Consider the following 24,401-nt stretch of genomic DNA (forward strand, 5'->3'; position numbering starts at 1 on the left):
CCAGGCACGAAACCCTGATAGGGATTTTTTTCTCAATCATATCATAAACGTGTCCCAATTGAATGTAGACAAGTATAATACTTTTTTGTATAATAATATTTCAGAAAATGTTTATTAAAATACGCAAATGAGGCAAACTCATTAAATGTGTGAATATTTCTGGACACTGGATGAAGTCAGCCTAATTATTTGTTTTTGAAATTATGTGTAATTCAACATAGTGAGCTTTGAAAGTATTGATCCATGTCCATTTTAAAGTGGTTATAATTCATAAAACTGTTGACAGTAGTATGATAATCTAAAGAAAATATACATTACGTTTTTTTTTTTTTTATTACATTTTGGAAATACTAATATTAATGTAACAAAATACCAACAGATCCCAAAACTGATAGGTACATTTAATTTCAGCCTCTGGTGCCTGGCTTTAATTCTGATAGATGGTGTTTTGGTTAAGTGGAAAGCATCTTACATTTTATTAGCAGCTGAGGTCAAATCTAAAAACAGCACAAAAAGCCTCTCCGCTCCCTCCACTATTCTCATCCTCCTACAGTAGTGCAGATGGAAGCAGCTGTTCATGCGGCCCAGTTGCTCACCCCGGAGAGGAAGGGTCCAGGCCGGTAGGTTAGCTATTAATTAATGTGACTCGGTCAGCTGTAGTGGAGCTGCAGCCCTTTAAGTAAAGCCCTAGGGAAGAACCTTCAGCCCACCCAACCAACTAACTCTACTGCAGAGGGGGAGGACACAGTGCACTCACTCACACCACATTACTGAGCGACAAAGCTGCTGCAGTGATTATTAATAGAGAAGATATGTCTAGTAAAAGTAGAAAAAAAATAAAGATTTTGGCTAAATACCTATTAGAAAAGTAATGGCACAAAAACAAAGCAATAAATCCTCATGCAGCACTTGGTGTAAATCCATCTCTGATCCAATGGGCCAAAACACTTGAACAGACAGACACTCAGCAAACACAGCTAGACAGGAAGTAATGATAATAGAGCATGGGACGACATTTCTTCAATAAAATTAAATGAGAAACTAAATTTCATTTATATTTTAAAAAAACATAAAAAATAAAAAAAGATATACTTCTCACCAAAAGCAACCACCCCCCCAGAATGTTTCAAATAAAGTTATATTTACAGACTAAAACATCTCAAATCACATTCATCAATCACTCGTTAAAAAAGGGTAGGGGAAATGGGGTATTACAGTCACATCAACAGACACAATGCATAAGTTATAAAACCGTAGTATAAAACCAGTCACTCCTCAGTTTTAGTTCAATACACTAACAGTGGCTTAACAGCCTTCACAGTGGTATCTTTATCCACAGATCAGGCACCGTCTCCCAGAGGGTGACAAAATAAGCAGTGTGTGCATCCATCTGTGTTTGCACTTGCATAAGCCTATCAGCTGATAATGTGTGCTAAAATATCACAGTGTAGTGCAGTGATCTTGTTTAGTCACAGTGTTCGACTAGTAATGTCGATTAGTAGTAGACCTTGGTCTAAGTTTGCAGCACAGGAAAGTCTGAACACATTTTTCCTGCCTAGGGTTTAGTGTCCCGTGTCCAGGTCCCTCATGTAGTCCTGTAGGGCCTGCAGCCGGGCATCGATCTCTGACAGGTCAGCCCCATCTATGGAGCCTTCTGGGTAAAGGACAAGCAATGCACAGACAATTGTAAATCATTGGTTTCAGCAAGGTTCTCACACAGAATGTGTCACCAGGGCTCATATTAGTACATTCATTTTTCGAGCTAACTGACTCTGATTAAACTTTAGATTGAAGAGTAGGCATTGATCGGTTACCTTTGTCTGATCGTACCCTGTGTGTGGGAGTGCTACAATGGGGCTTCTTGGTCAAATGTCTTCCTCTGGGCTACAAAAATAAATAACTGTCACTCAACACAAATATGTTAAATCAAGGTCTATCACAAGCTGTAAAAAATAACACACCACACTCACCATGGTTGGACCATTGTAGGTCTGCTTCCTTCCTCTGAAACACAGAACAAAATGAGGAACTGTCTGAGACATGCAGTAAAGCAATAGAATATCTCTCACTTACTTAAACAAACCCAGTTTGGACTGTAATACCATGTGATATAGCATGGTAAAGCATAAATTACCTGATTGTCAACTCATCCAACTCCACCAATGAATTATCAGAGGACTGTCTGCTTCTCCTACTCTCAATTGATAAGCTCCTCCCTCTGCTCCCACTGCCTGCCCTGGTCAGCTGGGGATAAGCCTCCCTGGACCGAGACCGCCCCCTCTCTAGGCCCCTCTCCAGAACAGGTGACGCTAACATTTCTCTTCTGACCTTTCTCTGGCTGACGGAGAGAGAGAACACAGGAGGCCAAGTTAAGTCATGATTACAGGGAACGTTTCACTCAGTATTGGTTTTCCTATTAGTACAAGATAAAATGGGTTGCCATTTGAAATCCTTGAGCATTTCAACACATGAAAATCACTATACCAGTGTCTCACATGCAAAATACACTGTTATAATTGGCAGAAGCTTGCAATGCAGATACAGTTATGACAGTGAAATGGATAGAGGGAGATGAGACTGACTTTTTGAGTTCCGCCTCTCTCAGTCGGCGCTGTCTGTCCTGGATATATGCAGTGGGGTCAAAGCGTGGCGTCCGCGAACCTGAAAACAGGAACAACAGGATTGGCTGGGAGCTCATACTTAAAGGGAAAATCCACTCAAACTATATTTTGTTACAAAAAGATTTTGAGTGGATTTTTCCTTGAAGATAGCAGATCAAGCAGTTAATCAAGCCCTGATAGCTTTACTCAGACTTGGTGGTGTCAACTTTAATTGTATTGTATCCTGAAGCTGAATTACCAGTCAACTCCAAACTCCTATAGGAGACAGAAAAAACAAGATACCTGTGGGAGAAGGTGAGGGTCTGGAGACATACGAGCGGGGCCCTGAGGAGTCTGCCCTCTGGCCTTCTGACCTCCGACCCCTCTCTTCTGTCCTCTCTCTGGACCCTGAGCGAGCCCGAACTACAACACGTCCCAAACTACGTTCCCGAGACAGTGAACGCCTGATCTCCCCATCACCCCGCGAGGCACTGCACCCAGAGAGGGCAGGGGTCACCCCACTGGTCACCCTACTAAAAACAGACACACATAGTTTACAACATTAGCCACAGGGAGAGTATCGTAAGGAGTGAGTGAGTAAGTAGGTGGGAGTGAGTGAAAGTAAAAGAGAGAAAGAAAAAGGAAAGACATACATGCTTAGATTGACTAACCCTCGTCTTAGCAACGCCAGTTCATTGGTCAAACTCTTAACGCGAATCCGTAGAGCTCGCTCTGATGCCCTTAGCTCCTCCAACTAGGAGAGACAGGAAACGTCAGAATTAGCCTACCAGCTGAACAATGGAATCAGCTCCAAGCAATCCTACTTATAATGGCGCAAAAATGACTACTCCAAGTGTTGACATGCACACAATATATTTTTTTTGATATGCAGGAATCTATGTTACTACATTATTTGCATCAACTGAAGTCCAGGCATTCTAAATTATTCAAAGTTATAAAAGTTAGAGTACATGCTTATTTGAAATATGATGCAAACAAGGACCAACCTGCTCCAGTTGGAGGCGCTGCTCCTGGCCCCTCTTGCTGGCTGAGTGCTGACTCTTGGCCCTCTCTCTGAGGAGCTGGTCCTCTAAACTCCTGACCACCTCTCTCAGCCCCCGAGCCCCTCCTCCAGGGGTGGAAGCAGACCCCACTAACTGCAGACGCTCCAAAGTCTTGGCCAGGGCCTCCTTCTCCTCTCTCACCAATGTGAGTCTAACAACAGAGAACAGTCAGGGCCCTTAACCTCTGACCTGAAGAAAACAACAGACTGTCCTGATTAATACAGTGTAACAAGTCACAACTTACTCTGCCCGTAGCCGGCGTATCTCTGGCTCTGCTGGTTTGTGACCTACATGGTTGGCCAGGGCGTTTAGCTCAGTCTTCAGGGCTCTGATCTCCTTCTGCAGGGCGGCAGGGTCAGGCTTGCCATGGTAGGGCAGGGGCAGGGGGTAGTGGATTCTATAGGGAAAGGTTAACATGGCAATTTCGCAGTTGTACATTTCAAGCAGAGTTTGAGTCCAGCTTATGGTAGTGATATCACTAAAAGAGAGACAAACCTGTCAAATTCCACAGTGTAGATAAGAATTAGGTATCTTTTGGCACTGAGGTTAGGAGATTGCTGTTGGGCTCGGGGACGACCAACAACTCCAGCCTTCCGGTTCCGCAAGAGCTCCAGGTCAGCATAGGTCAAAAGGTCAAGGGTAACAGACTCACTAGTCTGAAGAAAAAGCATGCACCATAATCAGAAGGGTGGGTACCGGGTAGGGCGTGGGCTATTTAATAACTTTCTTCACTCCCAACGTTTATCCCCAAAAATGTCTGTCCTCACTCTGGTAGCCGATGAACAAACATCAAGATTAAGCTACGTGGTGAGTTGATGCTTATTTGGCAGCTAGTTAGCTAGGTGAATTTGGTTGGAAACCTTGTACTTTACAAAGTTTTTGGAACCGATTCCTGTTGGAACTTTCCACAAATTATACTCACCCTAATCAGAACTAGAGGTCGACAGATTATGATTTTTCAACGCCGATACCGATTATTGGAGGACCAAAAAAGCCGATACCGAGTAATCGGCCGATTTTTTTTATATATATATTTTATTTGTAATAATGACAATTACAACAATACTGAATTAACACTTATTTTAACTTAATATAAAACATCAATAAAATCTATTTAGCCTCAAATAAATCATGAAACATGTTCAATTTGGTTTAAATAATGCAAAAACAAAGTGTTGGAGAAGAAAGTAATATGTGCCATATAAAAATGTGTGCCTTGTAAAATATGTGCCATGTAAAAAAGCTAACGTTTAAGTTCCTAGCTCAGAACATGAGAACATATGAAAGTTGGTGGTTCCTTTTAACATGAGACTTCAATATTCCAAGGTAAGAGGTTTTAGGTTGTAGTTAATATAGTATTTCTAGGACTATTTCTCTCTATACCATTTGTATTTCATATACCTCTGACTATTGGATGTTCTTATAGGCACTATAGTATTGCCAGTGTAACAGTATAGCTTCCGTCCCCCTCCTCGCCCCTACCTGGGCTCGAACCAGGAACACATCGACAACAGCCACACTCGAAGCATCGTCACCCATCGCTCCACAAAAGCCGCGGCCCTTGCAGTGCAAGGGGAATAACTACTCCAAATCTAAAAGCGAGTGACGTTTGAAACGGTATTAGCGCATACCCAGCTAACTAGCCATTTCACATTGGTTACACCAGCCATTAGGCTGATAGACTTGATGTCATAAAAGCGCTGTGCTTGCGAAGAGCTGCTGGCAAAACGCATGAAAGTACTGTTTGAATGAATGATTATGAGCCTGCTGCTACTCAGTCAGACTGCTCTATCAAATCAGACTTAATTATAACATAATAACACACAGAAATACGAGCCTTTGGTCATTAATATGATCGAATCCGGAAACTATCATTTCGAAAACAAAACATTTATTATTTCAGTGAAATACGGAACCGTTCGGTATTTTATCTAACGGGTGGCATCCCTAAGTCTAAATATTCTTGTTACATTGCACAACCTTCAATGTATGTCATAATTATGTAAAATTCTGGCAAATTAGTTCGCAATGAGCCAGGCAGCCCAAACTGTTGCATATACCCTGAGAAATGACAATTTCACCTGGTTAATATTGCCTGCTAAACTGGATTAGTAGTTATAACTAGTGATTATGATTGATTGTTTTTTATAAGATAAGTTTAATGCCAGCTAGCAATTTACCTTGGCTTCTACTGCATTTGTGCAACAGGCAGGCTACTCGTGGAGTGCAATGGTTAGAGTGTTGGACTAGTTAACTGTGCGGTTGCAAGATTGAAACCCCTGAGCTGACAAGGTGAAAATCTGTCGTTCTGCCCCTGAACTGACAAGGTGAAAATCTGTCGATCGGCCCCTGAACAAGGCAGTAAACCCACAGTTCCTAGGCAGTCATTGAAAATAAGAATGTGTTCCTAACTGACTTGCATAGTTAAATAAAAGGTATAAAAAATGTTTTAAAAAACATTTTAAATGTTTAAATAATAATCGGAAATCGGCGCCCAAAAATACAGATTTCCGATTGTTATGAAAACTTGAAATTGGCCCTAATTAATTGGCCATTCCGATTAATCGGTCAACCTCTAATCAGAACACTTTTAAACATGCAGACTAACCTTACTAACAGCAGATTCCAACATGCTGCAGAAGATGGGAAACTGCTTGAAGTTGCCTGTTTTGCGGGATAGGTCTTCGATGTCTGGGACACAATGAAAACATTATAATAATAAATAGTAATGTCTATAATATCCATGTAAATTAACTATGTCATTTCACAATGCTTCACTTACATGCTGGGTCAAACCCTCCCCTCCACTGGTCAGCTGTCATTGCATCAGAGATCTCAACTATTAGCAATCCTTCTTTTAGTTCTATCTTCACAGCAAACTCCACTCCTCGGAATGTAATGTCCTCCTGCACCACTGAGCCCGCCTCCATCTCTCTGCTTTGGTCGCAATGTCCACAGACCTAAGTTACAAGAAAGAGACAGTCCATCAATCACAACATCTTGCACATGCACACCACAGCCATCAATGTCGACAAAACTAAATGTAGGACTAGTAAGTACTGAGTAACTAACTTGAGCAATAATCAGTGCGCTTCAGGTACTGAAACCACAGATGAAGATAAGAGTGTCTCTTTGCATTAACGTTAGCTAGTTTAGCCGGCCAGAACTTAGCTAGCCAACGACATCTGGTTAACTACACACTAGCTAGCGATATGGCTAGCAAACAAAATTAGGTTTTCTGCAGTGCTAACTATCATACCGTATGATAGTATAATTCCACTACAACTGGCACGTTGGCTATTCTGTGTTGGTAAATGCTTGTTAGCTAGCTAGCTTCTATATCTTGTAGCTAGCTAAGTAACGTGTACTCTGCTAAGGTTAGAGACATACCTGTGGTGATGTGCTCGAAAACGGAACCCAATTCCTACACCTTGGAGTGCATTATAATTCGTAAAATAAAATATATCCAATGAGGTCAAATCGCGTCTCTGGTATGAACGAGTACACCTCTCTTCGATACCTGACAAGATTGGAAGCCGCCGCCACTGTTGAATGTAGCGGTTCAATAACCGAGAACGTATAAGTACCGGCCCCTACACATTGTCAACTGAATGTATTGGTCGAAAATAAGATACAAGCAAGTCTGATTGGGTGGAGCTACCGTCAATGTGTAAAAGCTGTGACGGTGTCGCTGGTGCTCAACATCAGCTCCGAGGCCCTTCAGTGGAAGTGATGCTGAGCCCCATGGTAACGACACGGCTTTGTAAATGTAAATCCTCAACGAGCTAAACTGTAGTAGTATGTTCAACAAGAAAAGATGCAGTTAGCACTTTTGGCCAGTAGGAATTATTTCATTGCAACACGCACGCATCTTATTATAACCCTGTAATACCTGCAGCCCATGTCAGGGAAGTGAAGAGTGAATTAATAAACATGTTAATAATTCACGAGTGTCTTAGTTGTTATTGTGTTAGTGTGTGTTTAATACTGTGATACAAGCACATAACTAGAATGTGTTGTTGTCTGTTCACACTTCTATGCTTTATCTTGGCCAGGTCGCAGTTGTAAATGAGAACTTGTTCTCAACTAGCCTACCTGGTTAAATAAAGGTGAAATTACATTTGTATTTTTTTTTTTTAATGAGTCAGTCCTCCAAAGTGAGTGTATCTGGATCACCAGGCAGGCACGCTGTACTAAAGTAGGCTAGCAAACAGTTGTGTCAAACCTTTGGCCAATTTGGCCAATTTGCTGCGAGTTCATATTATCACATGCAAATTAGTTTTGTTGCCAACTGTTGCGGCAGATTTGCAGCGACTTGTGAACTTCTGGCAAACAATTCTGGGAAACTAGTGGAGAACATTCTACTGTTTGCCTCAAACTCAGTATGAATATGCAAATTAGATCAGTTTGTTTGGTTACTGTGTGTTAACAACATTGTATCTACATAAACCATATCACTTAAAACTTTAATGAACTTGCTTCTCACAGAGAACACAGAAAATAATAAATGTACTAAATATACTAAACAACATGTATTGAATGTCAACAGATAAACAATAAATCCAATACAACTTGAAATCATCAGCATGCTAAGGAAGTAAATTTGATTTATAATATGGGTTACATGGCTCTCTGAAATGAAAATGGATGACACTCCCTTGAGCAAAAATATATTTTACCTAACTGTATGCTTGAAAGAAAAAACAAGTGACCCACCCCATACTCAAAATAATAACTAAAACATAAAGTGGATGGCAGAGAGCATGTCTACCATTTACCCTCACTTATTGGACAGACGAAAGCCTTAGTTCTGCAGTTTTAGAAACAGTTTTTTGCCCTGTAAGAATGAAATGGGAATGCATTCATTTTAAAAGCGCACAGGGCTGCGGGCCAGAAGATTGTGGGTTGTGTGGAAAGGAGTACAGTAGGGGTGGAAACATTTCTATTACAGTAAAAGCACTGCAATAATCTATCATTGTTTTTGCAAGTCTGAGAAAAAATTGCCTTTAATTTTTTTTATAGCTATTACACGTAATTTTACATATTAGCAGAATCTTACAGGTCAATAATTATTATTATTATAAAAAATAAAAAAAATTAACCTTTATTTCACCAGGTAGGCCAGTTGAGAACAAGTTCCCATTTACAACTGCGACCTGGCCAAGATAAAGCAAAGTTGTGCAACAAAAACAACAACATAGAGTTACACATAAACAAACGTACAGTCAATAACACAATAGAAAAATCTATTTATAGATGCAAATGTAGAAGATTAGGGAGGTAAGGCAATAAATAGGCCATAGAGGCGAAATAATTACAATTTAGCATTAACACTGAGGTGATAGATGTGCAGATGATGATGTGGCTATACTCGGCCTTGTCTTAGGATGGAAAGTTGGTGGTTGAAGATATTCCTCTAGTGGTGTGGGGCTGTGCTTTGTAAAGTGGGTGGGGTTATATCCTGCCTGTTTGGCTCTGTCCGGGGGTATCATCGGATGGGTCCACAGTGTCTCCTGACCCCTCCTGTCTCAGCCTCCAGTATTTATGCTGCAGTAGTTTATGTGTCGGAGGGCTAGGGTCAGTCTGTTATATCTGGAGTATTTCTCCAGTGTCCTGTGTGAATTTAAGTATGCTCTCTCTAATTCTCTCTTTCTCTCTTTCTTTCTTTCTCTCTCTCGGGAGACCTGAGCCCTAGGACCATGCCTCAGGACTACCTGGCATGATTACTCCTTGCTGTCCCCAGTCCACCTGGCCGTGCTGCTGCTCCAGTTTCAACTGTTCTGCCAGCGGCTATGGAACCCTGACCTGTTCACAGAACGTGCTACCTGTCCCAGACCTGCTGTTTTCAATGATCGGCTATGAAAAGCAACCTAACATTTACTCCTGAGGTGCTGACCTGTTGCACCCTTGACAACTTCTGTGATTATTATTATTTGACCATGCTTTTCATTTATGAACATTTGAACATCTTGGCCATGTTCTGTTGTAATCTCCACCCGGCACAGCCAGAAGAGGACTGGCCACCCCTCATAGCCTGGTTCCTCTCTAGGTTTCTTCCTAGGTTTTGGCCTTTCTAGGGAGTTTTTCCTCGCCACCGTGTCTCTACACCTGCATTACTTGCTGTTTGGGGTTTTAGGCTGGGTTTCTGTACAGCACTTTGAGATATCAGCTGATGTAAGAAGGGCTATATAAATACATTTGATTTGATTTGATGTGCAAGTAGAGATACTGGGGTGCAAAAGAGCAAGAAGATAAATAACAATACGGGGATAAGGTAGTTGGGTGTGCTATTTACAGATTGGCTGTGTACAGGTACTGTGATCGGTAAGCTGCTCTGACAGTTGATGCTTAAAGTGTTACGGGTGGGTGTTGCTATGGTGACCAGTGAGCTGAGATAAGGTGGGGCTTTACCTAGCAAAGACATACAGATGACTTGGAGCCAGTGGGTTTTGCGACGAATATGTAGCGAGGGCCAGCCAACAAGAACATGCAGGTTGCAGTGGTGGGTAGTAGATGAGGCTTTGGTGACAAAACGGATGGCACTGTGATAGACTACATCCAGTTTGCTGAGTAGAGTGTTGGAGGCTATTTTGTAAATTACATCACCGAAGTCAAGGATCAGTAGGATAGCCAGTTTTACAACAGAATGTTCGGCAGCATGAGTGAAGGAGGCTTTGTTGTCAAATAGGAAGCCAATTCTAGATTTAATTTAGGATTGGAGATGCTTAATGTGAGTCTGGAAAGAGAATTTACAGTCAAACCAGACACCTAAGTATTTGTAGTTGTCCACATATTCTAAGTCAGAACCGTCCAGAGTAGTGATGCTAGTCGGTCGGGCGGGTGCGGGCAGCAATCGGTGGATGAGCATGCATTTAGTTTCACTAGCATTTAAAAGCAGTTGGAAGCCACGGTAGGAGTGTTGTATGACATTGAAGCTCGTTTGGAGGTTTGTTAACACAGCATCCAAATAAGGGGCAGAAGTATTCAGAATGGTGTCGTCTGCGTAGAGGTGGATCAGAGAATCACCAGCAACAAGAGCGGCATCATTGATGTATATAGAGAAAAGAGTCAGCCAGAGAATTGAACCCTGTGGCACCCTCATAGAGACTGCCAGAGGTTCGGACAACAGGCCCTCCGAATTGACACACTGAACTCTTTCTGAGAAGTAGTTGGTGAACCAGGCAAGGCAGTCATTTGAGAAACCAAGGCTGTTGAGTCTGCCGATAAGAATGTTGTGATTGACAGAGTCGAAAGCTTTGGCCAAGTCGATGAAGACGACTGCACAGTATTGTATTTTATCAATGTCGGTTATGATATCATTTAGGACCTTGAGCGTGGCTGAGGTGCACCCATGCCCAGCTCGGAAACCAGATTGCATAGCGGAGAGTTTCGAAATGGTCGGTGATCTGTTTGTTAACTTAGCTTTCGAAGATTTTTAGAAAGGCCAGGGCAGGATAGATATAGGTCTGTAACAGTTTGGGTCTAGAGTGTCTCCCCCATTGAAGAGGGGGATGACCGAAGAGGGGGATGAGCTTTCCAATCTTTAGGGATCTCAGACGATATGAGAGGTTGTACAGGCTAGTAAATAGGGGTTGCAGTGCAGTGGGCAGCTGGTAGGAGGTGCTCTTATTCTCCATGGAGTTTAGTGTCCCAGAACTTTTTGGAGTTTGCGCTACAGGATGCACATTTCTGTTTGAAAAAGCTAGTGTTTGCTTTCCTAACTGCCTGTGTATATTGGTTCCTAACTTCCCTGAAAAGTTGCATGTCGCGGGGGCTATTCAATGCTAATGCAATACGCCACAGGATGTTTTTTTCCTGGTCAAGGGCAGTCAGGTCTGGAGTGAACCCAGGGCTATATCTGTTCTTAGTTCTACATTTTATGAATGGGGCATGCTTATTTAAGATGGTGAGGAAAGCACTTTTAAAGAATAACCAGGCATCCTCTACTGACAGAATGAGGTCAATATCCTTCCAGGATACCTGGGCCAGGTCGATTAGAAAGGCCTGCTCGCTGAAGTGTTTTAGGGAGCGTTTGACAGTGATGAGGGGTGGTCGTTTGAACGCGGACCCATTATGGCCGCAGGCAAGGAGGCAGTGATCGCTGAGATCCTGGTAGAAGACAGCAGAGGTGTATTTAGAGGGCAGGCTGATCAGGATGATATCTATGAGGGTGCCCGTGTTTACGGATTTAGGGTTGTACTTGGTAGGTTCCTTAATAATTTGTGTGAGATTGAGGGCATCTGGCTTAGATTGTAGGACGGCCAGGGTGTTAAGCATATCCCAGTTTAGGTCACCTAACAGTACAAACTCTACAAACTGTTGATGGAATTTACATGTTTAAATTAATGATTAGAATATTCCACCCTGAAACCATATAAATGTATGAAATTGATTAGAATCATAAAATTATTATTAATGATGTCACACCCTGACTTTAGTAATCTTTGTTTTCTTTGTTATTTTGGTTAGGTCAGGGTGTGACATGGGTGATGTATGTGTTAGTCTTGTCTAGGGGTTTTGTATGTTTATGGGGGTGTTTCCTATCTAGCTGTTTTTGTAAGTCTATGGTTGCCTAGATTGGTTCTCAATTAGAGGCAGCTGTCTATCGTTGTCTCTGATTGGGAACCATATTTAGGCAGCCATATTCTTTGGGTATTTTGTGGGTGATTGTTCCTGTTACCAGTGTTCCTATGTGTTAGTGGTCACGTTACGGGACTGTTTAGTCTTTGTTGATTTTTGTCGGTTTATTGTTTTGTTCGTTGTTTAAGTATCCCATTAAAATATGGATTATCATCACGCTGCATTTTGGTCCTCCTCTCTTTCACCCGAAGACACTCGTTACAAATGATGTGTGTAGTTTTAGTCAGTAAAATTATAATAAATGATGTGTGTAGTTTTAGTCAGAATTGGGGTAAAAAAATAAAATTGTACAATATACAAATCAAATCAAATGTATTTATATAGCCCTTCGTACATCAGCTGATATCTCAAAGTGCTGTACAGAAACCCAGCCTAAAACCCCAAACAGCAAGCAATGCAGGTGTAGAAGCACAGTGGCTAGGAAAAACTCCCTAGAAAGGCCAAAACCTAGGAAGAAACCTAGAGAGGAACCAGGCTATGTGGGGTGGCCAGTCCTCTTCTGGCTGTGCCGGGTGGCTAAGATGTTCAAATGTTCATAAATGACCAGCATGGTCAAATAATAATAATCACAGGCAGAACAGTTGAAACTGGAGCAGCAGCACGGCCAGGTGGACTGGGGACAGCAAGGAGTCATCATGTCAGGTAGTCCTGAGGCATGGTCCTAGGGCTCAGGTCCTCCGAGAGAGAGAAAGAAAGAAAGAGAGAAAGAGAGAATTAGAGAGAGCATACTTAAATTCACACAGGACACCGGATATAACAAACTGACCCTAGCCCCCCGACACATAAACTACTGCAGCATAAATACTGGAGGCTGAGACAGGAGGGGTCAGGAGACACTGTGGCCCCGTCCGATGACACCCCCGGACAGGGCCAAACAGGAAGGATATAACCCCACCCACTTTGCCAAAGCACAGCCCACACACCACAAGAGGGATATCTTCAACCACCAACTTCCCATCCTGAGACAAGGCCGAGTATAGCCCACAAAGATCTCCGCCACGGCACAACCCAAGGGGGGGCGCCAACCCAGACAGGAAGATCACATCAGTGACTCAACCCAGACAAGTGACGCACCCCTCCTAGGGACGGTATGAAAGAGCCCCAGTAAGCCAGTGACTCAGCCCCTGTAATAGGGTTAGAGGCAGAGAATCCGAGTGGAAAGAGGGGAACCGGCCAGGCAGAGACAGCAAGGGCGGTTCGTTGCTCCAGATCCTTTCCGTTCACCTTCACACTCCTGGGCCAGACTACACTCAATCATATGACCCACTGAAGAGATGAGTCTTCAGTAAAGACTTAAAGGTTGAGACCGAGTTTGCGTCTCTCACATGGGTAGGCAGACCATTCCATAAAAATTGAGCTATAGGAGAAAGCCCTACCTCCAGCTGTTTGCTTAGAAATTCTAGGGACAATTAGGAGGCCTGCGTCTTGTGACCATAGCTTATGTGTAGGTATGTACGGAAGGACCAAATCAGAGAGATAGGTAGGAGCAAGCCCATGTAATGCTTTGTAGGTTAGCAGTAAAACCTTGAAATCAGCCCTTGCCTTGACAGGAAGCCAGTGTAGGGAGGCCAGCACTGGAGTAATATGATCACATTTTTTGGTTCTAGTCAGGATTCTAGCAGCCGTATTTAGCACTAACTGAAGTTTATTTAGTGCTTTATCCGGTAGCCGGAAAGTAGAGCATTGCAGTAGTCTAACCTAGAAGTGACAAAAGCATGGATTAATTTTTTGCAATGTTACGTAGATGGAAAAAAGCTGTCCTTGAAACAGTCTTGATATGTTCTTCAAAAGAGAGATGGCATAACTACACATTTTGGAGTGTCCTTTTATTGTCCCCAGCACAGTGCCATAGGTGCACCTGTGTAATGAACATGCTGTTTAATTAGCTTACTGATATGCCACACCTGTCAGGTGGATGGGTTATCTTGGCAAAGGATATGTGCTCACTAACAGGGATGTAAACACATTTTAGGAGTAATTCGCTTTTTGTGCTTATGGAACATTTCTGGGATCTTTTATTTCAGCTCATGAAACATGGGACCAACACTTTAATTATTGCGTTTATATTTTTGTTCAGTATTAAAGACAGAAATTTGTTAAACTCTCCATATAATTATCCAATGAAACAAATGCAAACAGATGCAAGCCTATGACTACTGGGACAGCCTACAGTTCCATTGAACTTCTCTAACATCATTGCACGATCCTGGAGCTGTCCTTTCAGCACCACGAAGGGCGCTCCAATCGCTTTAAATGACATCTCATCAAGATCTGTTGCCTACGCCTAATAGTCATACTGTAACGGCTTTCTTCCTGGGATTTACATTTACTATGTTAGTCCAGGTTGGTGAGGCTGTTTTGAAAACCACGTGGAGAGTCTGCACTTTCTCTTCAAATGTTAGCAATTTGATGATTAATTTGATCATTTCAAGTGAGGCCTTAAGATGTGTCACTGGCGTTCATGGGTTGTAACCCTATGTTATTTTCCAATCATTTCGTTGTGAAAATATTTTTTTTTTTATTCTGTTCCACTGTTCCGACCAGCAAAATAAAGTTCTGAACCGGTTTGAACCCCAAAAAAGTAACGGTTTATATCGTTGCTAACTCTTCCTTTTTAAATCTCTGAAATCAATAATAATTAAAAAAAGGCATTTAGCTCAACATTAAATTACTTCACCAATCAGTGCAGATAGAGCAGCTTGCTGTGGAGCGGGCAAGCTATTAGCATGAATTAGACAGACGAGTGTAGGGTGCGAGATGCGAGTGACATTTTGCGGGTTGCGAGAGACAGAGAGAGGGTAGAGGAGGCTTGGCTTGAAGCTTTGGGCATCTTGTTGTTATGACATGCATTATATTATTAGGCTCACAGAACTATACCTACAGAGGAGCGGCTTCTATGAAATAACTGAATGTCTTTGAACTTCCTAGAGTTAGCTTAATGTTGGACCAGCCAGCTAACAAGCATGTGTGTGCAGAGCAGCACCAGAATTAAAATAAAAACACGTCTTACCTTTTTGTAGTTAATAAATCCAATGTGAAACGTGATAACTATAGTTTCCTTAACTAGCATTGAAAAGGTTAATCCATTCTTCTCTAATAAAAAAACTCCCTAATTTCTGAATCACACTACTTGACCAGTGGTTCCCAACCAGGGGTACTAGGATGGGTGTACTTGGCCTATCCACAGGGGTACTCCAGGCAGAGCAAAATTCCGTTGGTGGTACAGTAAATGAAAAAGGCTGGGAACCACTGTACTAGACCATGCTTCGGAGGGGCAGGTTGCCTACACACGCACAGGAAAAGATTTTCAGCAGGCAGGCAGGCATTTATTTATTTAATGTGGAAAAAATATCGAAATACATTAAGCTGTAATATATGTTGATTCATAATGTTAAGGGGTTTTAACTAAAAAAATAAGTTCAATCATTTAAAAAAGTTGGCTGGTCAAAAAGCCACCATTTTTGAAGAAGACCCAGGACTACCTCATCATAAACCTATTTTCAATGATCCCATAATTATAAATCCACAAACAATTTGGCTCTACAGGAATTTTATAACTACAAATCATCCATCTATAGACGAGGTGTACATTTTATTTGAATGTGAAAGTGAATGCAACATTTTTGATAAGCTTAAAGTGCCAAGTTTATTATAAATTGACTGTTAATTCTATGGGCTGCAGCTCTTGAATCCTTGGTCTCTCTGTGTTGTCAATAACTCTCCTCTGCCTCCCAATTTTTTTTGTGCAGAAATCTCTGAAGTTTTCTCCCACAAAGAAGAAAAGGAACGGGTCCAGGCAGCTGTTACCCGCTGCAAGACAGAGCGTTACCACGGCAGCCTTCCGAATCCCCTGGAGGTAGCTGCAAGAATCCTCACAGCCATTTAGTTGAACATTCTGCTCTGCTGCCAGGAAGAGGGTTCGCACCACATGATAGGGCAGGAAGCAGATCAGGAAGATGCAGAGACCGAGGATGACAAGGGCACAAGACTTTCTTGTAGAGGGCTTCCTCATCCCCTCCACCCCAGCCCTACACTGCCTCAGGCTGAGCAGCACACATATGTAGCAGACAGAGATGACAGTGAAGGGCAGGGCAAAGCCCACCACCAGGGCAGCACGGTTCAGAAGAATGATGGTGCCCAAGCTGCTGCCCAGCTCCAGACAGCGGGTCTGCTCTTCCCCCTCCTGGATAGTCCCAATACTCAGTAGGGGTGTAGAGGCCAGGGACACAAATATCCAGATGAGTAGACACCCTCCCCAACCACAGGATCCACCCTCCAGACTCATGAAGGTGTAGGGGTGTGATACAGCTAGGTAACGGAGGACACTCAGGGCCAGCAGGAAGTAGACAGAGCCATACATGTTGATATAGAATACGTAGGAGACCAGGCGGCAGGTGAGGTCCCCAAACGGCCAATGGGAGTCCAGCAGGTAGTATGCTGATCTCAGGGGCAGAGAGCACACCAGCATGAGGTCAGACATCAGCAGGTTCACCATGTACAGGTTGACCATGGTGATGCTCCTCCTCCTCCTGTACATGCTCAGAAAGACCCAGAGGGAGGCACTGTTGGCTATTAGGCCCAGGAAGAAGATGAGCAGGTACGTAGCAGGAAACACACTGTGCTTGAAGCTGTCGATGGGACAATCACATGTCAGATTACTCATCCCTGACTCCAGACTCATATTGTCTGTGCCTCCAGTTAGACCTTTGAATAAAGGGAGGGAGACAAAGGTATGGAAAATGTACTGCGTGTGCTGGAAGGTGAAAAGACAGCAAGAGAGACTGAAAAGTGAAACTAACACTACATTATGTTGAGGCATTTAATTACGTTCCTCTCCTCTTCCGATGCTGCCTGTATACATTTTTACAACCACTAGAGAGGCATAAATAGAGGGCATAAATAATCACTTTACTATCATATGTTCTGGTTACTTTACAAAACTGACCAACAGTATGAGTGATAGAAAAATAGGTTTACCAATGGGACATTTTCAATCCATGTAAAAATCTAACAAAAATAGCCAGAGCCAATTTACAGGAAGGATTTTTCACATTTTATTACAAGTCCACATCAATATAATGTTGATGCAGAAAGTAAACAGCATAGTAGGTCAATTTCCACAACAACTAAGTGTGAGGCTCAACTTCTCCGCTGTTTTGGTCCCGTGGCTACCATGTTCAATTTCTAGTAGAACAAAAATAAACATGAGAAAGTTGACAGTACCTCTCTCCGTGGTCCAATACTGTTGCATCCTTGTCATCAGTCCAGTGAACCCTGTTGAATCAGTCTTCTGATGGCCGTGTCCACTGAGAGATGTGTGTCTGTTTAGAGGAAGCCAAAGAGAAATGAGTGCAATCACTTTACCTCTACAATGCCTTCAGTGTTCACGCAGGGCGTGACTTCCTCTGCTGTCTCACAATTCTACCACTGCTGTAAAATAGTAAAGTAGAGTACAGATACTGTACCCTAAAAACTACTTAAGTAGTACTAGTATTTTTACTTAAGTACTTTACACCACTGGTAGAAAGCCAAAAAAAAGGGATAATAAAAAGGGATAATAAAAAGGAATAATAAAAAGGAATAATAAAAAGGAATAATAAAAAGGAATAATAAAAAGGGATAATAAAAAGGGATAATAAAAAGGGATAATAAAAAGGAATAATAAAAAGGGATAATAAAAAGGAATAATAAAAAGGAATAATAAAAATGAATAATAAAAAGGAATAATAAAAAGGGATAATAAAAAGGGATAATAAAAAGGAATAATAAAAAGGGATAATAAAAAGGGATAATAAAAAGGAATAATAAAAAGGAATAATAAAAAGGAATAATAAAAAGGGATAATAAAAAGGGATAATAAAAAGGGATAATAGAAAGGGATAATAAAAAGGGATAATAAAAAGGAATAATAAAAAGGGATAATAAAAAGGAATAATAAAAAGGGATAATAAAAAGGAATAATAAAAAGTAATAATAAAAAGGGATAATAAAAAGTAATAATAAAAAGGGATAATAAAAAGGGATAATAAAAAGGATAATGAAAAGGAATAATAAAAAGGGATAATGAAAAGGAATAATAAAAAGTAATAATAAAAAGGGATAATAAAAAGTAATAATAAAAAGGGATAATAAAAAGGGATAATAAAAAGGGATAATAAAAAGGGATAATAAAAAGGAATAATAAAAAGGGATAATAAAAAGGAATAATAAAAAGTAATAATAAAAAGGGATAATAAAAAGTAATAATAAAAAGGGATAATAAAAAGGGATAATAAAAAGGGATAATAAAAAGGAATAATAAAAAGGGATAATAAAAAGGAATAATAAAAAGGAATAATAAAAAGGGATAATAAAAAGTAATAATAAAAAGGGATAATAAAAAGGGATAATAAAAAGGGATAATAAAAAGGAATAATAAAAAGGAATAATAAAAAGGAATAATAAAAAGGAATAATAAAAAGGGATAATAAAAAGGGATAATAAAAAGGAATAATAAAAAGGGATAATAAAAAGGGATAATAAAAAGGAATAATAAAAAGGAATAATAAAAAGGAATAATAAAAAGGAATAATAAAAAGGGATAATAAAAAGGGATAATAAAAAGGATAATGAAAAGGAATAATAAAAAGGGATAATGAAAAGGAATAATAAAAAGTAATAATAAAAAGGGATAATAAAAAGTAATAATAAAAAGGGATAATAAAAAGGGATAATAAAAAGGGATAATAAAAAGGGATAATAAAAAGGAATAATAAAAAGGGATAATAAAAAGGAATAATAAAAAGTAATAATAAAAAGTAATAATAAAAAGTAATAATAAAAAGGGATAATAAAAAGGGATAATAAAAAGGGATAATAAAAAGGAATAATAAAAAGGGATAATAAAAAGGAATAATAAAAAGGAATAATAAAAAGGGATAATAAAAAGTAATAATAAAAAGGGATAATAAAAAGGGATAATAAAAAGGGATAATAAAAAGGAATAATAAAAAGGAATAATAAAAAGGAATAATAAAAAGGAATAATAAAAAGGGATAATAAAAAGGGATAATAAAAAGGAATAATAAAAAGGGATAATAAAAAGGGATAATAAAAAGGAATAATAAAAAGGAATAATAAAAAGGAATAATAAAAAGGAATAATAAAAAGGGATAATAAAAAGGAATAATAAAAAGGGATAATAGAAAGGAATAATAAAAAGGGATAATAAAAAGGGATAGTAAAAAGGGATAATAAAAAGGAATAATAAAAAGGGATGATAAAAAGGAATAATAAAAAGGAATAATAAAAAGGAATAATAAAAAGGAATAATAAAAAGGGATAATAAAAAGGGATAATAAAAAGGGATAATAAAAAGGGATAATAAAAAGGGATAATAAAAAGGAATAATAAAAAGGGATAATAAAAAGGAATAATAAAAAGGGATAATAAAAAGGGATAATGAAAAGGAATAATAAAAAGGGATAATAAAAAGGGATAATGAAAAGGAATAATAAAAAGGGATAATGAAAAGGAATAATAAAAAGGGATAGTAAAAAGGGATAATGAAAAGGAATAATAAAAAGGGATAATAAAAAGGGATAGTGAAAAGGAATAATAAAAAGGGATAATGAAAACGAATAGCCCAAAGAGGCCGAGATGCAAAAATAATATACATAATTTAATCCACGTAAGGTGCAAAAAATAAAACAAAATAGACTGTATAAAATAAATAATACAAATATTGAGATACAGTTGAAGTTAGAAGTTTACATACACCTTAGCCAAATACATTTAAACTCAGTTTTTCACAATTCCAGTAAAAATTCCCTGTTTTAGGTCAGTTAGTATCACCACTTTATTTTAAGAATGTGAAATGTCAGAATAATAGCAGAGAGAATTATTTATTTACGCTTTTATTTCTTTCATCACATTCCCAGTGGGTCAGAAGTTTACATACACTCAATTAATATTTGGTAGCATTGCCTTTAAATTGTTTAACTTGGGTCAAACTTTTCGTGTAGCCTTCCACAAGCTTCCCACAATAAGTTGGGTGAATTTTGGCCCATTCCTCTTGACAGAGCTGGTGTAACTGAGTCAGGTTTGTAGGCCTCCTTGCTCGCACATGCTTTTTCAGTTCTGCTCACAAGTTTTCTATAGGATTGAGGTCAGGGCTTTGTGATAGCCACTACAATACCGAGACTTTGTTGTCCTTAAGCCATTTTGCAACAACCTTGGAAGTATGTGCTTTGTCCCCATGTGCAGTAGCAAACCATAGTCTGGCTTTTTTATGGTGGTTTTGGAGCAGTGGCTTCTTCCTTGCTGAGCGGCCTTTCAGGTTATGTTTTTTTACTGTGGATATAGATTATTTTGTACCCCTTTCCTCCAGCATCTTCACAAGGTCCTTTGCTGTTGTTCTGGGATTGATTTACACCAAAATATGTTCATCTCTAGGAGACAGAACGCATCTCCTTCCTGAGCGGTGTGACAGCTGCGTGGTCCCATAGTGTTTATACTTGCATACTATTGTTTGTACAGATGAACGTGGCACCTTCAGGCGTTTGGAAATTGCTCCCAAGGATGAACCAGACTTGTGGAGGTCTACAGTTTTTTTTCTGAGGTCTTGGTTGATTTCTTTTGATTTTCCCATGATGTCAAGCAAAGAGGCACTGAGTTTGAAGGTATGTCTTGAAATACATCTACAGGTACACCTCCAAATTGACTCAAATTATGTCAATTAGCTTATCAGAAGCTTCTAAAGCCATGACATCATTTTCTGGAATGTTCCAAGCTGTTTAAAGGCACAGTCAACTGTTTAAAGGCACAGTCAACAAGTGTATGTAAGCTTCTGACCCACTGGAATTGTGATACAGTGAATTATAAGTGAAATAATCTGTCTGTAAACATTTGTTGGAAACATTACTTGTGTCGTGCACAAAGTAGATGTCCTAACCGACTTGCCAAAACTATAGTTTGTTAACAAGAAATTTGTGGAGTGGTTGAAAAACAAGTTTTACTGACTCCAACCTAAGTGTATGTGAACTTCTGACTTCAACTGTATATTGTATGTAACAACAAATAAAAGTACTTATACAATTGCTCAGAGAAAGAGATTTAGTTTAACAAGTAATAAAAATAAAACATTTTTAAAAAAGTTGTTCTAAATGATTTGATCCCCTACTCAAGCACCCTCCCCCTGCTAGGCTAATGACACAGAGCCTTTTTCTAAAATGTTTTATGAGGTTGGAGAACACATTGGGAGGGACCTTAAACCATTCCTCCATACAGAATCTTTCCAGATCCTTGATATCCTTTGTCTGTGTTTATGGACTGCCCCCTTCAATTCAAACCCCAGGTTTTCAATGGGGTTCATGTCCGGAAACTGAGATGGCCATTGCAAAATGTTGATTTTGTGGTCAATTCACCATTTCTTTGTGGATTTTGATGTGTGCTTGGGGTTATTGTCTTGCTGGAAGATCTATTTTCGGACAAGTTTCATCCTCCTGGCAGAGGCAACCAGGTTTTTGGCTAAAATGTCCTGGGGCCTCATTTATCCAAGGTGCGTGAGGGACAAAAAAATACTCTAAAACTTAAGTGCGCCAGTCTCCTGACATGACTGATTTATTCCTGCTACGCAACAAATATTAGGCTACCATTTATCCGTCGCTCATTCAATAGCCAACCAGTGGTAGGGTAACAACGTGAATTCAACAACAACAAAATCACCAGGTCATTTAAATTGATGACTTTTTGCAAATCCAATTCGTTTCCCAGGTTGATTTAACGTCATCACATTGATGGTTTGGGTTCAAATGACGTTCCTACTGGGCGCATACGTCAATTCCATGTCTATTCCCCGTTGCTTCAACATAATTTTGCTGAAAGGATGTGGAAACATTGATTTAACCAGTGTATGCACAGTGGGTTGATTCAACCAGTTTTTACCCAGTGATTTGATTTATTTGGATCCCCATTAGATGACGCCAATGGCAACAGCTATTCTGACTGGGGTCCGAAATATAATGAAAAATACACTACAGACAAAATACTCTACATACATTTAAAAACATGTAGTTTGCGTGCATCTATCAGTTACACATACATGTCAGTACATACAACAAGTAGGTCACATGGGGGAGAGGCGTGGTGCCATGAGGTGTTACTTTATTTGTTTTTTGAAACCAGGTTTGCTGTTCACTCGCGCTGTATGAGATGGGAGTTCCATGCACTCATGGCTCTGTAAAATACTGTACGTTTCTTGGAATTTGTTCTGAACCTGGGGACTCTGAAAAGACCCCTGGGGGCATGTCTGGTGGGTTAAGTGTGTGTGTCAGTGCTGTGTGTAAGTTGACTATGCAAACCATTTGGAATTTCCAGAGTCGATGCCCCCCCCCCCCGTAAAAATAGAATTAGCATAATAAAATAGCCCCATAAATATGTCAGTTTAAGCTAGAGATGTTTTTGCAATGGACGCGTCTCAAACCACCACATCCGCTGATGTCGCACTTCTGCATCTGCGGTGAAAGGTGACAGAGCTAGAGTGGTGTTTATCATACCATAAGACATCCCGTCTGTATCGTCTAAGCGGTTTGGCCTACAAAACTATTATGACCTCTCTATGGAAAGATGAGACTCATGAACACGATGGTGTTCTCCGTTTTTGCCACAACCGCCACAAGGGTCTTGGGACTCGTCTGACTCGTCTACAGTACCAGTCAAAAGTTTGGACGCACCTATTAATTTAAGGGTTTACCTTTATTTATACTATTTCCTACATTGTAGAATAATAGTGAAGACTTCAAAGCTATTAAATAACACATGGAATCATGTAGTAACCAAAAGAGTGTTAAACAAAACAAAATATATTTTAGATTTTAAATTCTTAAAATTAGTCACCCTTTGCTTGATGACAGCTTTGCACAGTCTTGGCATTTTCTCAACCAGCTTCATGAGGTAGTCACCTGGAATGCATTTCAATTAACATGTGTGCCTTGTTAATTTGTGGATTTTCTTTCCTTCTTAATGCATTTGTGTTGTGACAAGGTAGGGGTGGTATACAGAAGATGGTCTTTTAGCAAATAAGGCTAAGTCCATATTATGGCAAAAACAGCTCAAATAAGCAAAGCGAAACAACAGTCCATCATTACTTTAAGACATGAAGGTCAGTCAATCCAGAAAAACTTTGAAAGTTTCTTCAAGTGCAGTCTTAAAAACCAGCAAGCGCTATGATGAACCTGGCTCTCATGACAGGACCGTCAAAGGAAAGGAAGACCCAGTTACCTCTGCTGCAGAGGATAAGTTCATTAGAGGCAACTGCACCTCAAAGCCCAAATAAATGCTTTACAGAGTTTAAGTAACAGACACATCAACATCAACTTATGTATCTTCGTATTGCTACTGCTGTATCAAAGGAATTATATAAGTGAGTCTCAGAAATGGCTAATATATGAATGTAATCTGATGTTAGCAAGTTATTGATTTTATGAACCTTATTTCTAAGGCAACATATTAATATGGGCTATTTTTAGCCCTTTCCTGGGTAGCTTAGAGATAAACATATAGAAAGAGCAAAGCGAGAAGAAAAACAATTCATCAGTCCATTAATAAGTTGGTGCATGTAAGTGTGTGTGTGCTGCCAGACCTTTGAGTCCAGAGGGCCCTCAAGTTCATCCTAGGTTCTGACTATTCAACATACTCGGTGGCCTGCCAAACCCTACAGATGAGATGTCTGAAATGTTCTCTCAAGCTGCAGGGTTCAAACAAATTCTCCAGCTGGCTGCCACCTACAAGGGATAAGCAACCAGGAGTAAGGAAAGTGCAGGACGAGCAACTACTGGAGATCAGATGTACTGAATGCTAAAAAACAAAACCATCCTTATTTAGGGTTTTAAACAGACACTAGCTAGATAAGGTACTTTTTATTGAGTTTCTCTTTTAATGTTCTTATGTAAGATGCACTGCAATTCAGTTTTAGTTATTGTAAACTGCCAAATTGCTCCATTGTGGCACATGTATTTGTGTTTTTCTTCCGTTTGATTAAACCTTAATTTCTGACTGTAACCATAAAATAAAGTAATAACCAAGGCAAAAAAATCACCATAACAAAAACCACACAACA

At 39.9% G+C, this 24,401-nt stretch overlaps 2 protein-coding genes across 5 annotated transcripts; both read right to left on the bottom strand.

Annotated features, from left to right (window-relative positions):
- Positions 1 to 386: 386 nt before the first annotated feature.
- Positions 387 to 7,182, bottom strand: LOC110533807 (centrosomal protein CCDC61). Of its 4 annotated transcripts, none has more exons than XM_090186531.1 (13): positions 7,055 to 7,182; positions 6,447 to 6,624; positions 6,273 to 6,355; positions 4,160 to 4,320; positions 3,909 to 4,061; positions 3,608 to 3,815; positions 3,272 to 3,354; positions 2,904 to 3,133; positions 2,583 to 2,661; positions 2,135 to 2,338; positions 1,971 to 2,004; positions 1,815 to 1,884; positions 387 to 1,651 (listed from the first exon to the last, which is right to left on the bottom strand). In XM_090186531.1, the coding sequence occupies exons 2-13, from the start codon at positions 6,592 to 6,594 to the stop codon at positions 1,563 to 1,565; spliced, it is 1,542 nt and encodes a 513-aa protein (XP_090042657.1). In that variant the 5' UTR covers positions 6,595 to 6,624; positions 7,055 to 7,182; the 3' UTR covers positions 387 to 1,562. The 4 variants fall into 4 exon arrangements, with proteins under 4 accessions (XP_090042657.1, XP_021474009.1, XP_021474008.1 ...); XM_021618334.3 differs by having other exon boundaries at positions 387 to 1,654; XM_021618333.3 differs by having other exon boundaries at positions 3,254 to 3,354.
- An 8,426-nt stretch (positions 7,183 to 15,608) lies between these two features.
- On the bottom strand, positions 15,609 to 17,649 carry LOC110533808 (cysteinyl leukotriene receptor 2-like). The gene is made up of 2 exons (XM_021618335.3): positions 17,528 to 17,649; positions 15,609 to 17,008 (listed from the first exon to the last, which is right to left on the bottom strand). Exons 1-2 carry the CDS (start codon positions 17,562 to 17,564, stop codon positions 15,954 to 15,956), a joined length of 1,092 nt encoding a protein of 363 aa, XP_021474010.2. The 5' UTR covers positions 17,565 to 17,649; the 3' UTR covers positions 15,609 to 15,953.
- Positions 17,650 to 24,401: the final 6,752 nt, after the last annotated feature.

The sequence above is a fragment of the Oncorhynchus mykiss genome, chromosome 10, assembly GCF_057628025.1.
Source record: "Oncorhynchus mykiss isolate SJ-2025 chromosome 10, ASM5762802v1, whole genome shotgun sequence".
Taxonomy (NCBI): Eukaryota; Metazoa; Chordata; class Actinopteri; order Salmoniformes; family Salmonidae; genus Oncorhynchus; species Oncorhynchus mykiss.

Coding starts and splice junctions, on each gene's coding strand:
- LOC110533808 (XM_021618335.3), bottom strand. CDS start 17,564: ATGACAAGGATGCAACAGTATTGGACCACGGAGAGAG. Junction 17,009..17,527: donor GTATTGGACCACGGAGAGAG/GTACTGTCAACT, acceptor CTTTATTCAAAG/GTCTAACTGGAGGCACAGAC.
- LOC110533807 (XM_021618332.3), bottom strand. CDS start 6,594: ATGGAGGCGGGCTCAGTGGTGCAGGAGGACATTACATTCCGAGGAGTG. Junction 3,355..3,607: donor AGCGCCTCCAACTGGAGCAG/GTTGGTCCTTGT, acceptor TGTCTCTCCTAG/TTGGAGGAGCTAAGGGCATC. Junction 2,339..2,582: donor AGAGAGGCGGAACTCAAAAA/GTCAGTCTCATC, acceptor TCTCTCCGTCAG/CCAGAGAAAGGTCAGAAGAG.